This window comes from Globicephala melas, chromosome 11 (genome assembly GCF_963455315.2).
Source record: "Globicephala melas chromosome 11, mGloMel1.2, whole genome shotgun sequence".
Lineage (NCBI taxonomy): Eukaryota > Metazoa > Chordata > Mammalia > Artiodactyla > Delphinidae > Globicephala > Globicephala melas.
The window spans coordinates 57,591,004-57,607,240 of record NC_083324.2 but is presented as its reverse complement, the minus strand read 5'-3'; the positions used below and the strand labels follow the sequence as shown (position 1 = coordinate 57,607,240).

Genomic DNA, 16,237 nt, shown 5'->3' with positions numbered 1-16,237 from the left:
CTGTGTATGCTTCCTTCAAATTCAAGTACTTCCTTCTGAAATGGGATTGGTTGATCTTATGACAAGCAAGAGTAATTGAATATGAAAGAGAATGTATATGTATATATTCTCTTTCATATTCCTTTCCATTATGGTTTATCACAGGATTTTGAATATAGTTCCCTGTGCTATACAGTAGGACCTTATTGTTTATCCATTCTATAATACCAATTTTCATTTGCTAATCCCAAACTCCCACTCCTACCCTCTCCCACCCTCTCCCCCTTGGCAACCACCAGTCTATTCTCTATGTCTCTGATTCTGTCTCATTAATAGGTTCATTTGTGTCCTATTTTAGATTCCACATATAAGTGATATCATAAGGTATTTGTCTTTCTCTTTCTGACTTACTCCACTTAGTATGATAATCTCTAGTTGCATCCATGTTGCTGCAAATGGCATTATTTCCTTCTTTTTTATGGCTGAGTAGTATTCCATTTTACATATGTACCCCATCTTCTTTATCCGTTCATCTGTTGATGGACATTTAGTTTGTTTCCAAATGTCTTGGCTATTGTGAATAGTGCTGCTATGAACATAGGGGTGCATGTATCTTTTTGAATTATAGTTTTGTCTGGATTTGCACAGGAGTGGGATTGCTGGATCATATGGTAATTCTATTTTTAGTTTTCTGAGGAACCTCCATACTGTTTTCCACAGTGGCTGCACCAACTTACATTCCCACCAACAGTGTAGGAGGGTCACCTTTTCTCCACACCCTCTCCAGCATTTGCTGTTTGTAGAGTTTTTAACGATGGCCATTCTGAATGGTGTTATGTGGTACCTCATTGTAGTTTTGACTTGCGTTTCTCTAACAATTAGCGATGTTGAGCATCTTTTTGTGTGCCTATTGGACATCTGTATTTCTTCTTTGGAGAAATGTCTCTTTAGGTCTTCTGCCCATTTTTTGATTGGGTTGTTTGTTTTTTTTGTTGTCTACTCGTATGAGCTGTTTGTATATTTTGGAAATTAAACCTTTGTCAGTTGCATCATTTGCAAATATTTTCTCCCATTCTTTAGGTTGTCTTTTCACTTTGTTTATGGTTTCTTTTGCTTTACAGAATCTTGTAAGTTGATTAGGTCCCATTAGTTTATTTTTGGTTTTATTTCTATTTCCTTGGTAGGCTGACCTAAGAAACCATTTGTACTATTTATGTCAGAGAATGTTATGCCTATGTTCTCTTCTAAGAGTTTTATGGTGCTATGTCTTATGTTTAAGTCTTTAAGCCATTTTGAGTTTATTTTTGTGTATGGTGAGAGGGCGTGTTCTAACATCATTGATTTACATGCAGATGTCCAACTTTCTCAAAACCACTTGCTGAAGAGACTTTTTCCCATTGTATATTCTTGCCTCCTTTGTCAAAGATTAATTGACTGTAGGTGTGTGGGTTTATTTCTGGGATCTCTATTCTGTTCCATTGATCTGTATGTCTGTTTCTGTGCCAATACCACACTGTTTTGATTACTGTAGCTTTGTAGTATTGTCTGAAGACTGTAATGGCTATGCCTCCTGCTTTGTTCTTTCTCTTCAGGATTGCCTTAGCAATTCTGGGTCTTTTATAGTTCCATATGAACTTTAGGATTATTTGTTCTACTTTTGTGAAAAAGGTCATGGGTAATTTGATAAGGATCATATTAAATCTGTAGATAGCTTTGGGTAGTATGGTCATTTTAACAATATTAATTCTTCTAATCCAAGAGCATGTCATATATTTTCATTTCTTTGAATCATCTTCAGTTTCCTTTATTAATGTTTTTTAGTTCTCAGTGTATAAGTCTTTCACTTCCTTGGGGAGGTTTATTCCTAACTATTTTATTTTTTGTGTTGCAATTTTAAAAGGTATTGTTTTTTGCATTCCCTTTCTGATATTTCATTGTAAGTGTAAATAAATGCAACTGATTTCTGTATATTAACCTTGTATCCTGCTACCTTGCTGAATTCGTTTATCAGTTCTAGTAGTTTTTGTGTGGAGTCTTTATGGTTTTCTATATATAGTATCATACCATTTCATATAATGACAATTTTACCTCTTCCCTTCCAATTTGGATACCTTTTATTTGTTTTTCTTGTCTGATAAATAAGATTGACAAGCCTCTGGCCAGGCTCACCAAGAAGAAAAGAGAGAGAACACAAACAAAATAAGAAATGAAAAAGGAGACATAACAACTGATAACACAGAATTACAAAAAACTAAGGGAATACTATGAACAATTATATGCCAACAAATTTGATAATCTAGAAGAAATGGACAAGTTTCCAGAAACATACAGCCCAACAAAACTGAATCAAGAAGAAATAGATAATTTGAACAGAACAATCACTAGAACTGAAATAGAATCTATAATTTTAAAAATCCCTACAAACAAAAGTCTAAGACCAGACGGCTTCACAGATGAATTATACCAAACATACAAAGAAGAACTTATACTGACCCTTCTCAAACTCTTCCAGAAAGTTGAACAGGAGGGAACACTGCCAAGGACATTCTGTGAAGCCACCATCACCCTGATACCAAAACCAGACAAACAAAGACACCACCAAAAAAGAAAATTACAGGCCAATATCTTTGATGACTATAGATGGAAAAATTCTCAAAAAAATATTAGCAAACCAAATCCAACAACACATAAAAAAAAGTCATACACCACGACCATGTGTTATTCATCCCAAGTTCACAAGGACAGTTCAACATATGCAGATCAATCAATGTGATACACCACATTAACAAAAGAAGTCAAAAATCACATGATCATCTCAATAGATGCAGAAAAACATTTGACAGAATTCAACATCCATTCATGACAAAAACTCTTACCAAAGTGGGGATAGAGGGAACATATCTCAAAATAGTAAAAACTATTTATGACAAACCCACAGCCAATATAATACTCAATGGTGAAAAGTTGAAAGCCTTTCCGCTAAAATCTGGAACAAGACAAGGATGTCCACTCTCACCACTTCTATAAAACATTCTTATTTTTCTTCCCTATGTTCTTGAATACTCATCATTGTCTATTTTGTTAAATTGAAAGTAGTTTTCTTTGATAGAGTCCTATGTAAATTCCAAATTGTGTTATTTAATTCTACAGACATAGCTTGATATTTTTATGATTGAATAAATCTCTATTCCCTTGATTACTAATGTTCTTTGTTGATTGCTGTGGTGAATACCTGAAATGTTGTCTTTTCCTGTCTATTTATACAAGAAGGCTATTTTTTGATCTGCAACTGTGGTCTCTCTTTGTGCAGTCTGCCCCAATTGCTTTACTTTTTTTTAACAGCAGCAAACACAAGGATAGACTAGTAAACACTGATTTAATGTTGAGTTCCCAAAGCGCAGAACAGAAGCTCTGTGAAGTCTTACCAGTTAAGAAGGGGATTCACCCCCAAATCAGGATTAGGATGGAGATAAAAATAGTGTTCAGGTATGAACAGATGAGGACAAGAGGAATTTGAGGATCAGGAGGTGAGGGCGTTCAAGTCCAGCTGTGTCCTATGAAAGAAGAAGAAGGAGCAGGGGTGGCATCAGGAGACTCTTCACAAGTGGCCAGATGGTCAGCACTGCCTTTTGTCAAAAAGCAGGTATAGACATGGTGCCCACAAAGGAGAAAACTAGATGAGGTGCAGCACCTCTCCTAGTAGAGAAGGAATGGAGTTGCTGGAGTTAGTTTATAAACAGGTGACTAGAAAAATGCCACTTGTGAACAGGTTTATTTCATCCAAGTATTCGTCAGATATTATTAATCATGAAGAAATATATTAATAATAAGGAAAGAGCAAATGGGAGTCTATAGATAAGACATTCTAGGGTATCCTGGTTGAATTGGTAAATTTTGAAATATGTATGCCCAATATTATTAAATTTATATTCACCTGATTTAAAAGTGTTCTTGGATTCACTCTGTTAAAAATGTTCCTAAAATATTTTTCTTAAAGTGTCTCTCGTTTTATGATAAACACTTGCTTTGCCCGAAATTATGTTTTGTCACTTTACAAACTCACTGAAATATGTTCTTTCTATTAATTTTACTTGACACAGTTTAAATTTTTGCTTTTGGAAAAAAATTAAAAATCTGATTAAAATGCTCAGAATTTTTGAATATAAAATTATTACAAAACAACAGCTTAATGACTTCAACATTAATCATAAATGAATGCACAAATTTAATTTTCTTAAAACACATATGGATAAAATACTTTGAAATTATTTGAAGATATCTAACATACTGAAAACACTCTATTGAGTGTTCACTCTATTGAGTCTTAAGACTCTATAGAGATTCCCAAGTTACCAAATTGCGGCTAAATATTGAAGGCACTGTTGTGTAGCTCTTGAGTTAGTTTCTGTGTACAAAAGAGATTTGCTCTAATGAAAAGGTTAGGACCAACCGTTGTCAGCGAACTGACCATTCACCTGTCATGATTATGTTACTTGGCTTTGTTTGAAGGGGGACTGCACATAGACTGAAAGCAGAGGAATGACAATGTCTTGTCAGAACACAACTTTTCTACTGGCTATTTTCAGAACTAATCTAAAAATAAATTTCCAAAACCTAAGCACAAGTTCAAAAATCTGTGATCAGTTTCACGATTACTTCTGATGTGTTAAAATCTCGAACAGAAATGGTGTCCAGGCTTTCCTGAAAACAAGTCCACTTGAGCGAGGAAGAGGGAGAGAGGTGGGCTGGCAGTGTTCTTTGTGGGAGTTTGGAGGGAGGCGCCCTGGTTGTGGTATAGGCAGCCCCTTCTTGCCACCCCACGCGCATGCGCTATGAGCTCATCCACGTGGGGGACTCAGCAGACTGTGCTTGGTACATGGTGAACTTTCAAAAAAGGTTAATTGTAGCAAGTAATAGAGATCAATAGTTATAACAATATAATACATAATAAATACAAAAAATAAAATATTAACAATATAAAAATAATAAAAGAATTAAGGATTACCAAAGTCAAACTTCACTAGAGGTGTCAGGTACAATTACAGTCTACCGAAACAATAATAATGTAATAATAACAGCCTATATTTGTCGAGCTCTTATTGTGCATGTATTATTATTTTTATTATCTCTATTTACAGATAAGAAAAATGAAGATTAGGGGAATGTAAGCAATATAGCCAAATTGGTACAGCTAGTGAATTTACAAACCCACGAAATCGGGCTTCAGAACCACGCTCGTAAGAACTGTGCTCTACATATTCACTGATGTTGGGGCATTTTTACTTATCCAAATAATAGTTGTGTATTAAAAAAAAAGTCCTCTGAGCCATTCCCCAGTGTTGGCTCTAAAAACTCCAGATATTAGGGAAGAGATGAAATCACTTCAGGAAATTTCAACTATGATTAAAAAAATAAAATACTTTTTGTCAAAAGCAAATGGTAGATTGCACATTTATAAATTATAAAAACATATTAAAAGAAGAACTGATTGCTTTAAAAAGTTACAAATTAATGTTAATCAAGAAACATATTTTCTGTTAATTTGTGAAATTAAGTCTCTGATTATACAACATATTCATTCTGTTGGATGTTTGTATTCTATTCCAAAAAGTAGAGTTTGTGAAAGAATTAAAGGTGATGTCTCTCTTACAGCTTCAGCACAATTTGGTTTCAAATTGGACATCGGTTAAAAATAAAGCTACTGTATTGAAATAGATGTTGAAAAATATGTCACAATAATCAAGGCAGAGGACAAACTTCTGAGAGTTGGGACTATGTATATATTTTGTCAATAACCTGTCTCCAGCCAAGACTGCCTGAAATGCTACCTCTTCCTCTCAGAGTCATAAGCACCCCAATGGAGACATCACTTTGAGTGCTTTGGTATTTTTGAATTTGAAGCTTTACTACTACCTGCAAAGGGACAAGAAGGTTATGTAGAGTACTAGAAGTCCAATCAAATTTTACTCAACTGGATTGCTCTATTTGATTTCTTTTAAAAGTTGTACAATTGTCAACCGATTCAAAGTATATGTATAATTTTCAAGTAGAGTGTGAAAAAATAAAATGAACACTCATGAACTTCTAAGTAACAGTCTAAAATATTACCTATTGCTTTGACACGACCTGTTTGTTTCTCTTTGATCACATTCCCTACTATCCATTCCATTCCCAGAGTTACTAAGATCTTGAATTTTGTGTTTATTATTATACCTGTTATTTAAAAATTGGATGTACTACTCATGCATATATTCATAATTTAAGAATTATTGAACTTTGTTGAGTTTTATAAAAACAGTGTCATATGTCTAGAGCTTGAATTTTTCACTCAAAGTTTTATTTCTAGAATTTGTTCATGAGATTTCATATAGTTATGGGTAATTTATGTTCACTGCTGTAAATATTCCACTATGGGTATGTGACAATGTACTTACTCATTTGTGTCAGTCATGGTTCTGATGGGAAAATAGAATCCACTCTCTACATAATAGTTATAATGTGTAATTCAGGACTGACATGACTCTTGGAAGATGGGGGAAGGGACGTTAGGAAGGCTGCCACCAGGGGACATGAAGATCTGAGCCCCACGCCTGCAAGGACCTGGGACTGGGCCTGTGGAGTGGTCTGTGGGGCTGCCCTATCAACAGAGTAGGACTCATGTGGAGGTCAGTAAGCAACCGTGTCTGACCACTGTGATTTGCCAGGAGTAATGGACTGCAGTTCATGTTCACCTTCTAAATCTCATGCAACCTTCTGTCACTGGCAGAATCCAGCACCAAAGGAAGCACATCGTAAGGAGTCCTATGCACGTGTCTGAGGTGTGGACACATGTTAGTGTGGTGTCCAGGTGAGGGCACACCACCACTGAATTGATGATTTTCCCCAGTTATTTTTGTTCCTACAAGCCTTGAGACTTTGAACATTCTTGTACACATGCTAAGATTTCTCTAGAGAATATACCTGGGAATGGGTATGTGAGGCATGGGTTAAATGCATTTACAGATTTACAGGACGATGCCAGCAGGGTTGTACTTACTCACAGTCCTACAAGCAGTGTATATGAGTCTCTGTGGCTCCACATTCTGGTCAGTGTTTGGTTTTTGACTCCTTATTTCTACCACCATAGTGTGTGTGAAATGGGATCTCACTGTGGTCTTAATTTGATTTTTGTTTAACTGTTAATAAGGTTGAATATTCTCACTTTTTCTTTGGCCGTTCTCTTCCTTCTTCATGATTATACCTATTATCTTTTGTTTGTCTTTTCCTTACAGTTTTATACTTGGGATTGTAAACTAATAATTTATTGTTAACATATAATGTAAATAGTCTCCAAATTTGTGGCTTATATTTTTTGCCTTTCTTATGGTATATTTTAATAAACAGATATTCTTAATTTAATCAGGCTTTTATTCTACTCTTAGCATATTTTTACATCTTGTTTTAGAACTCTTAGACATTATTTCCTTATAATTTCTCTTATGAGGAAATTCTAAAATTTGTCTTTCAGACCTAAGTCTATAATCCATCTGTATTTATTTTTTTGCTATGGTGTACAAAGCAATTTCACTGTTCTTATTATGGAGAGGCTGTTATGCTCTACATTTGACAGTTCCTTCTTTCCTTAGTATATTAGTTTTCTACTGTTGCTGTAAGAATTACCACAAAATTAGTGGCTTAAACCACAACAGAGTTGTGTACAATCTCCTAAGACTGAACCAGGAAGAATGCAATGGTAAATGGGATTGTTCCCTTAATTTCTCTTTCTGATATTTCATTGTTAGTGTATAGAAATGCAAAGATTTCTGTATATTAATTTTGTTATCCTTTAACTTTACAGAATTCATTGATGAGCTCTAGTAGTTTTCTGGTGGCATCTTTAGGATTTTCTATGTATAGTATCATGTCATCTGGAAACAGTGACAGTTTTACTTTTTCCTTTCCAATTTGGATTCTTTCTATTTCCTTTTCTTCTCTGGTTGCTGTGGCTGGGACTTCCAAAACTAGGTTGAATAAAAGTGGTGAGAGTGGGCATCCTGATCTTAGAGGGAATGATTTCAGCTTTTCACTTTTAAATATAATGTTATTAGGTGTGGGTTTGTCATATATGGCCTTTATTATGTATGTGGCACTTCTGTTGAAAATCAGTTTGACCATCTAAGCATGGTCTTTCTGAACTTTATATTGTTCTGTTTACCTTACTTGCCTATAGATATGGCAATCCACACTCCAGTACAGCACTAAATAGCTGTGGTAAGAACAGGTATCTTGACTTTATCCTGGATTTAGGGGAAAAGCATTTAATCTTTTACCATTAAATGTGGTTTAGTTCTTACTCTGGGATCACAGGTTTAAAAAATAGAATAACTCTGATTTAGAAGACAGTTACCTAATTTTATTTTTCTCCATTTCATGTGCCCAACATAGTTTTTAGTGCAATTTAAGACTTTTGTATTTTTAAAATTAATGAGTGAGTGATTGCCTGAGTCACTTGGTGTGGTGCTGTGCCTTTAGTAGCTGGCAACATACTCTGATATCTGCTTTTAGTTCCCTTGTTTTTAACCATATTTTAGGATTATTAAATAAATTAGATAGGTCCCCCCACTCCCAGAATTTTCCATTTAGGCAAATGGTTTTGTATATATGCTCTATCTAGCATTTTAAACTTTTCTGTATGTGTTCACATCTTTTATTTGCTGATCCTTAGAACAACTCTTTAACATAGAGAAGGTAAGATCAAAGAACAGTTGAATCTCTTTATTTCCAATCATTAAATTTGGAATGGAATGTTACAAGCATAGACAATACTTATCAAACATAAATATTAAATTTTACTTTAAAAAAAATTAAAAATATTTACTTTTACAATTTTGAATGTGCATAGACATGTTAAAATTGTTTTTTATTTCAATAATCTGATTGGAGAGAAAAAGCCTTTAAAAATTTTGTAAACCCTAGTGCTTCTCCCTAATTTTATTCTTGAGTAATTTATTTATCTATGTGATTATATGAGTAAATGATATGTTCAAAATATTACTGACTTTGGCATTCCTTTGGAAAGAAGTGTTTTTTTTAAAGTGGATCTGATCTCGGAGGTCTGAGATGGTTTTCTCTGTGTGTGTGTGTGTGTGTGTGTGTGTGTGTGTGTGTCTGTGTGTCTGTGTGTGTCTGTGTGTGTCTGTGTGTTTGGGTATGTGAATAGCATAACTCTCTTCTCCATGGTAAAGATTGAAAAACCCATAACCCATCAGTTTTGCTTGGTGTAAATTATTACTTTTCTCTATTTAAAACAGACATTCTATTGATTTTGTTTCCTAGTTCAATTTTGTGGGGAAATTGCTTGGACCAAGAGGAAACTCCTTGAAGAGGCTACAGGAAGAAACAGGTGCTAAAATGTCTATCCTGGGCAAAGGATCAATGAGAGATAAAGCAAAGGTATGAACTTTGAATTTGATACTTAACATACACAGGGAGTTACCTGTAACAGGATGGTCACATTTACAAGCACATATGAGCTGTCCTCCAATTATTTCCCATGAATTTTACCCTTTGGGATTACTCTGTTGCACTTTCTGATGTCTCCCCTATTTTCATAAAAAATCAATTACTGGTCTTTTTCTCCCAAAACATGTAATTCTGTATTTTTATTCTTTTTAGTCCTCTGTGTAGGTTGCTGTCAAATCTTTTCATTTTTTTCTGTGTCCTCCATAGGATATTTCTATATGTGTGTGCTCATTTTCTTTAATTCCCTGACTGGATCCCTGTTCTTTCTTCAGCTGTATCACCGGATCCCATCCACTATATCATTCCCTCATTTTATCTCTCTGCTCTATTTCACTCAGATCCTCTTACCTGAAGCAATTTCAAATACTTATCTGCAAATCTAAGAGAATTTCACTTATTTTTTGAAATGCTTCAGTGATATTAAACAACTCACTTGATCCCCAAAGAAAAATAAGCTAAAAACTATTATCAACTTGGATATTTGAAGTGATTTATTTTGCATCTGAACTACATCATTTTCCCATTTTATAAAGTGATAGCAATTTTCTCTGTGTTAGTATTCTGTGTTAAAATAACTATTTATAGAGATTTATTCAAAAAGTATGTCTGTATTTTCATATATTCTTTAATTTTTTTTTGTTATATGTTCTCCAGATATCTCAAAGTCTTACAACAGAAACTTCATTTTTCATGCATTTATTCTCTCACACTTTCTTTTTTCCTCACACATTCTTTAAGATTTAGATTAGGCAGGGTCTCCTTCCTTAACCATAAACATATTTTATTGAAATTTTCTGTTTCTCTCATTAAACTGTTAGCTTCCATGGGCCAGAGAAATATCCTAGTCAGCTTTGCATACCCAGAGTCAAGTGTAGTCTCTCCATATTTTTTTAAAGCAAATAGGTGTATATTTTTCATTCCCATGTATTTGGACATTTTTTCCTGTTCATACTGGTTTCTTTCTTTCCTGTGAGCATGTTAGGTACCAGCATAAGTATTTGAAAATCTAGCAAGAAAAAATTTGGTTCTATTAAGTTTCCATTAGGTTTAATTTACTGATATTACCCATTACAAAGTCCTGTTTCTATATTGATTACTTTTTGGGTGATCCATCATGTTTGTTTCTGCTTTGAGTATTTTCATTGCTCCTTTAAAACATAAAAGAAAATGAAAACATTTAATAGCAACAACATCAATAATAATGTATTCTGCTATAAAATATGCTTTTTAGAATGTAGATAAGACTTTAACTGCTAAGGACAACATGGCTGAAATAAAACCACAGACATGGGTGTGAAAAAATTTACCTTAGTAAACACTTGATAAAAATAAATCCTAGGTAAAACTTTTATTGCTATGCTGCTATTTTGCTTCTCTGCCACGTGACCTGAACAGAAAGGAATATTTTATGTGATTTTATATTTCTAGCAAATAAGTAAAACTCATCTGATTCTGCAGTGGAAGTGTATATATGTGTCTGTGTGTATTTATAGAGTGACACAGGCATATATTCCTGCATTAATTACAGAAATATTTGTAATTATTTACAAATAATACATTATGTGTCACACTATGTGTCATTGCAGTTCTAGTTCACAGTAATAAATGTGAGAAAAAAATTTCCTCCTGGAGTTTGCATTCCAGTGGGAGAGACAGACAATAAATAAGTGAATAAATAAATTTTCTACTTTCAGGCATTGATAATTGTTATGGATTAAAATAAAACAGAGGAAGGGCAAAGAGGTTAATGATGGGAGTAGTAGTTTGGTATGATGATTAAGTAGAGCACTGGATTATGAGAAGGAACCAACCCAAGAAAAATCAGAATGAGAGAGAATGCAAGTGTGATGGCTCTGAAGGAGAATCTGTGTCTTTATAACTATCCTGGCAACCGTAGCCATATTTTTGTTTATAACCATACTTATTCCCATTTAGCTACCACCCAATTTCTTTGCTGACCTTCATAGCAAAATTCTTCGAGAATGTTATCTGCAATCAGTTGCTCTCATCCATCCTTTTTTTAAATTTAAAATTTTAATTTATTAATAACATTGACTGTTGCATGCATTTATTGGCTAATTGTATCACTTCTTTTTAAAATCTCCTAATCTTGCCTTTTTTTTCCCCCTTGCAGTTTTATTGAGATACAATTGACATACAGGACTGTATAAGTTTAAGGTGTACAGGATAATGATTTGACTTACATACATCATGAAATAATGATCACAATAATTTAAGTGAGCATTCATCATATCATATATATAAAATAGGAGATAAAGAAAAATTATTTTTTCCTTGTGGTGAGAACTCTTAGGATTAATGCTCTTCACATTCCTATGTATCATACAGCAGTGTTATTATCTACAGTCATCATGTTGAACATTTCATCCTGAGTACTTATTTGTCTTACAACTGGGAGTCTGTACCTATGACCACCTTCCTACAGTTCCCCCTTCCCCAACCCCATGCCTCTGGTAACCACAAATCTGATCTCTTTTTCTAGGTGTTTGTTTTGTTTGTTTTTGAAGTATAATTGACCTGAAACACTGTTAGTTCCTGAGACACAACATAGAAATTCCATATTTCTATACATTTCAAAATGATCACAACAATAAGTTATCATCTGTCACCACACAAAGATATGACATAATTATTGACTATATTCCCCACACTGTACATTTCATACCTGTGACTCATTTATTTTATAACTGGAAGTTTGTGCCTCTTAATCTCCCTCACCTATTTCTCTCCACTCTCCGCTCCCTGCTCTCTGGCAACTGCCTGTTTGTTTTCTGTATCTATGACTCTGTTTCTGTTTGTTATGTTTGTTCATTTGTTTTGATTTTTAGATTCCGTATGTAAGTGAAATCATATGGTATTTGTCTATCTCTGTCATTTCACTTAGCATAATACCCTGTAGGTCCATCCATGTTGTTACAAATGGCAAGATTTCATTTTTTTAATAGCTGAGTAATATTACACTATATATCTATATCTACATACCACATCTTTATCTATTCATCTATTGATGAGCACTTAGGTTGCTTCCCATATCTTGGCTGTTGCTCAATAATGCTGCTATGAACATTAGGGTGCATGTATATTTTTGAATTAGTGTTTTTGTTTTCTTTGGAAAAATACCCAGGAGTGGAATTCCTGCATCATATGATAGTTCTATTTTTAATGTTTTGAAGAAACACCATACTGTTTTCCACAGTAGTTGCACCAATTTACATTCCCACCAACAGTGCAGGTCCACTCTCATTCATTCTTCATTGTCTCCTCCTCAGTTCTTGTGACTGGATCCTCTTCTTCTTCCAGACCTCCAAGCCCAGGACTTGGTCTTCAGACTTCTTTCTTCCCTTCATGATCTCATTCCATCTGTGTACATCCAGCTCCCAGTCTCTCCTGCAGGTTCTAGATTCATGTGTTTAACTACACACTCAACATGTCTATGTGAATGTCTAATAGGCATTGAAATATAGTTGTCCAAACACACATGTACAAATATGTAAATGTGTGTATATATTTATACACAGAGGTGTATATATATATATATATATGAATGAAATATATATGTATTATTTATTTACCTACATGTATGGCATTTATATACTTACCTATATATAAAGTACAATATAAACACATATACAGAGAAAGAGAGAGAGAGAGATTGAAAGAATAAGAGAGATACCTTTGCTGACTTTTAGGGCCCCAGTGAATACGCTATGAGCCATGGAGTCTCAAGATTTAAGGATACCTTCTCTTTTTGTCTTGTGTTTGTTCAAAAGTAAATCTCATAGAAATAGGAAATGAAAAACAGCACATATTCAATTGAGTGATACTTGGTAGCTCAAGCCTACAAAGTTTAGTTGTGTTTATTTAAAGTTTATATCAGCAGGCATTAAGGAAATCAACACAAAACTGCAAGCCTGTTTTTCACATTCTATTGAATGAAAAAATAAATAAATGCCTGAAGCATCACTAGGTGCCCCTTTTGTGCCCACCAGCAAAGCCTGAGCCCACAGCCTGCTCCTCAGGCCCAACGTCAGGCACCTGCCTTTGTAGACAAATGTGTTTGTTTAATAGCCTTGTTTGCAGTGACTAGCTTGCCTCAACTTTCTAGGAAATAATGCAGATTGTTTTTCTGTATTGGTTATGCTGTTAAGGTGCTACACAATGTATGTTTTAAACTTGAGTTTTTCTTTATGATAAAAGGAGATATTTGAATAGTTATCTAAGTCAGGACAAAATAACTATGCAAGAATATTTCTTCCATCTCTGTTGCATGCTCAACTACATGTGAAATATCAGGCTTCATAGAAGATAATATTAGACATGACTCAAGCCCTCACAGAAATTTTAATTAAATTAAACATCCTGATCTAACACTTCCTTAAAAAAATAAAAAATAAAAAACCTTAAGAAAGTATAAATCTTTGAATTAGTAGGTGGAAAGAATGATATGGAAAACAGTTCTTGTGGTCTAGTGTAGTAAGAATATTCTAACAAGTTTAATGTTTTTATTTGTGTTATTTTGTTTTTGACTCTGGCAGAGAAACACTCATTTTAGTTTAGTTCACCTAGCCAATAACTCTATAAGAAGAGGAAGGAAACAAAAAACAAAACAAAACAAAATGCAGTAATATCCAGTAGCAAAACCCTACCTTATATTTCATTCCCATACTGGTCAGATCCCAGAATATGTCAACTCACATTATAAATTAAAAAAAAAAAAATCCAGGAATTCTTGAATAGAAGCTAACTTTTCAATTGTGACGATAAAAGGTATTCTCAGAGTAATCTAGAAAGTAAAAATATACAGTGTGTTTGCAATATTTCAAAATACCTCAGGAAGTTAACTGGCAGTTCAGAAATTTCTTTGAAGTCTGAGTCCTCCAAGCAGCATATGGCCTGTTCTCAGTAACCATGGAGCTGCTGGCCTCACCAGCAGTTGCTTCTGTGAAATCTTGAGGGGAACCGTGGCGCTTTGGATAGAGTGCTGCTATTTTTAGTGATACTGATGGCAGAGACTGGTGAGGGAGAACAAAGGAGGCAGTGGTTCTAAACGCTTATCTTTGAAAAGAGTGAGAAACAAACATGTTATCGCCAAGAAAAACGGTTAGGAGAGGTTAGGGAAAATCAAAGCCTGAACATATGCAGGTAAGTGAGGTAACAGGAGGAAAGCAAATTTCTTGCATAGGTATTCAGTGTCCTTAATTGGAAATCACAAATGACCAGGTTGCCAATAAATTTCGTTGTAATGAAAGATATTTTGGCATTTTTATTAATAAGCTTTGTTGAAATTACGGGGTGTGGTCTTAAAACATGTGATCTTAAAACATATTTTTAAAGTGAAGTGCTGTTTGGTAGAGTTTTATTTGAAAATGTGTGATCATTCTGAAGGCAAGACTTTCTCTCTTTGATGTGCTAATACCATGAGCAGTTTCTATTTTATACTCTATCTTCTGTATTTGGTGATGGCTACTTTAGTAAATCCTTTTGGATTTCACGGCAAGATTGATTTTCATCAACAATAAAATCAACTAAAACCTTCAAAGTGGTACTGCTTGCCTGGTGGGCAATGTGGGTGCGAACCCTGGGCCCAGTGTCCTTCCCTTGTTTGGCTTCCGGGCTGAGCCTCACATCAAACCTCAAATCCTACAGTACAGAGGTGACACCATGCTCACTGCTTGTCAGCCAGGCTGGGACTGTAAACTCCTCTTTCAACTTGGTAATATCCCCAACAACAAAGCAGTTTGTAATCCCACAAAATCAAGAGTCTGGACACTCTGATTTTAATTTTAGCTCTGCCCCCACTCTGATTGTAATTTTAGCTCTGCCCCTAATAAACTGCACAGTAAATCAACAACATTTCTTTCTCAGCCTCCTTTCTGCAGAAAAGAATGCCTAGCCCATCTTGGCTTCTGAACAGAGATGGAGGAATATGCATACTTTGCTTAAATATCACTTGAGTGTGTGAAGGACAAGGAATGTATCATAAGTTATAGATAGGTGCGATTTTATTTTTTATTTATTCTCTGCATTCTTCTGTTTCTCTGATCTGAATTCTGAGAAGTTGGAGAACCAGACTAAAAGCCTCCCCTGAACAGTAGCATATGTGAGAAAGAACATTTCATTACAAATACCTATTTTGTGAGGACGCAATGAAACTTGTGTTTCAGTGGTAACCAATACAAGGTTATTTCAACCTATTTTGGATTCCAAGTGACCAAACAATTAAAATAGTTAGATTTGAGTTGAAGAGTGAACTGTATCATGATGTTAGTGAGAAATAATATTTTCATATTAACATCTTCAACTCTCTTATATATAAATAGTCTGTCATTCACTGTACTGTGCTTTGACCTTGGAATGAAAAAAAAAGCCATAGATCTGTCCAGGTTCAATTCTTCGTAAGCTAGTATTGACTGAAAAATGATTGCACAACCCCAAAGTTGAGAATTATGTTTTATTCAGTGGACAAACTGAGAACTTAAGCCCGGGAGTCAGCCTTTCAGACATCTCTGAGGGACCATTCTGAAGAGGTAAGGGAGGAGCCAGGCTATATGGGAATTTTTGCAACAAAAACCAGGTAGTTGGAACATCAAAAGATTACTGTTAACTAAAGTAAAACCAGACCTCTTAAGTTAATGAATTTATCAATCGCCTATGTATGGAAAGATACAAGAGTCTGGGCTCAATGAAATTATTCCTTTGACATGCACCTTAACTATCTAGGGCCAATATTCTGTTT

The 16,237-nt window shown here is 34.6% G+C and overlaps 1 protein-coding gene across 1 annotated transcript in view; it reads left to right on the top strand.

The window, feature by feature from the left end:
- KHDRBS2 (KH RNA binding domain containing, signal transduction associated 2) overlaps positions 1 to 16,237 on the top strand; it is a 699,880-nt gene that overhangs the window by 203,763 nt on the left and 479,880 nt on the right. Inside the window, exon 3 of the mRNA XM_030840977.2 lies at positions 9,295 to 9,411. Within this exon, the coding sequence (XP_030696837.1) occupies positions 9,295 to 9,411 (117 nt within the window). The remainder of the gene's footprint in view (positions 1 to 9,294; positions 9,412 to 16,237) is intronic.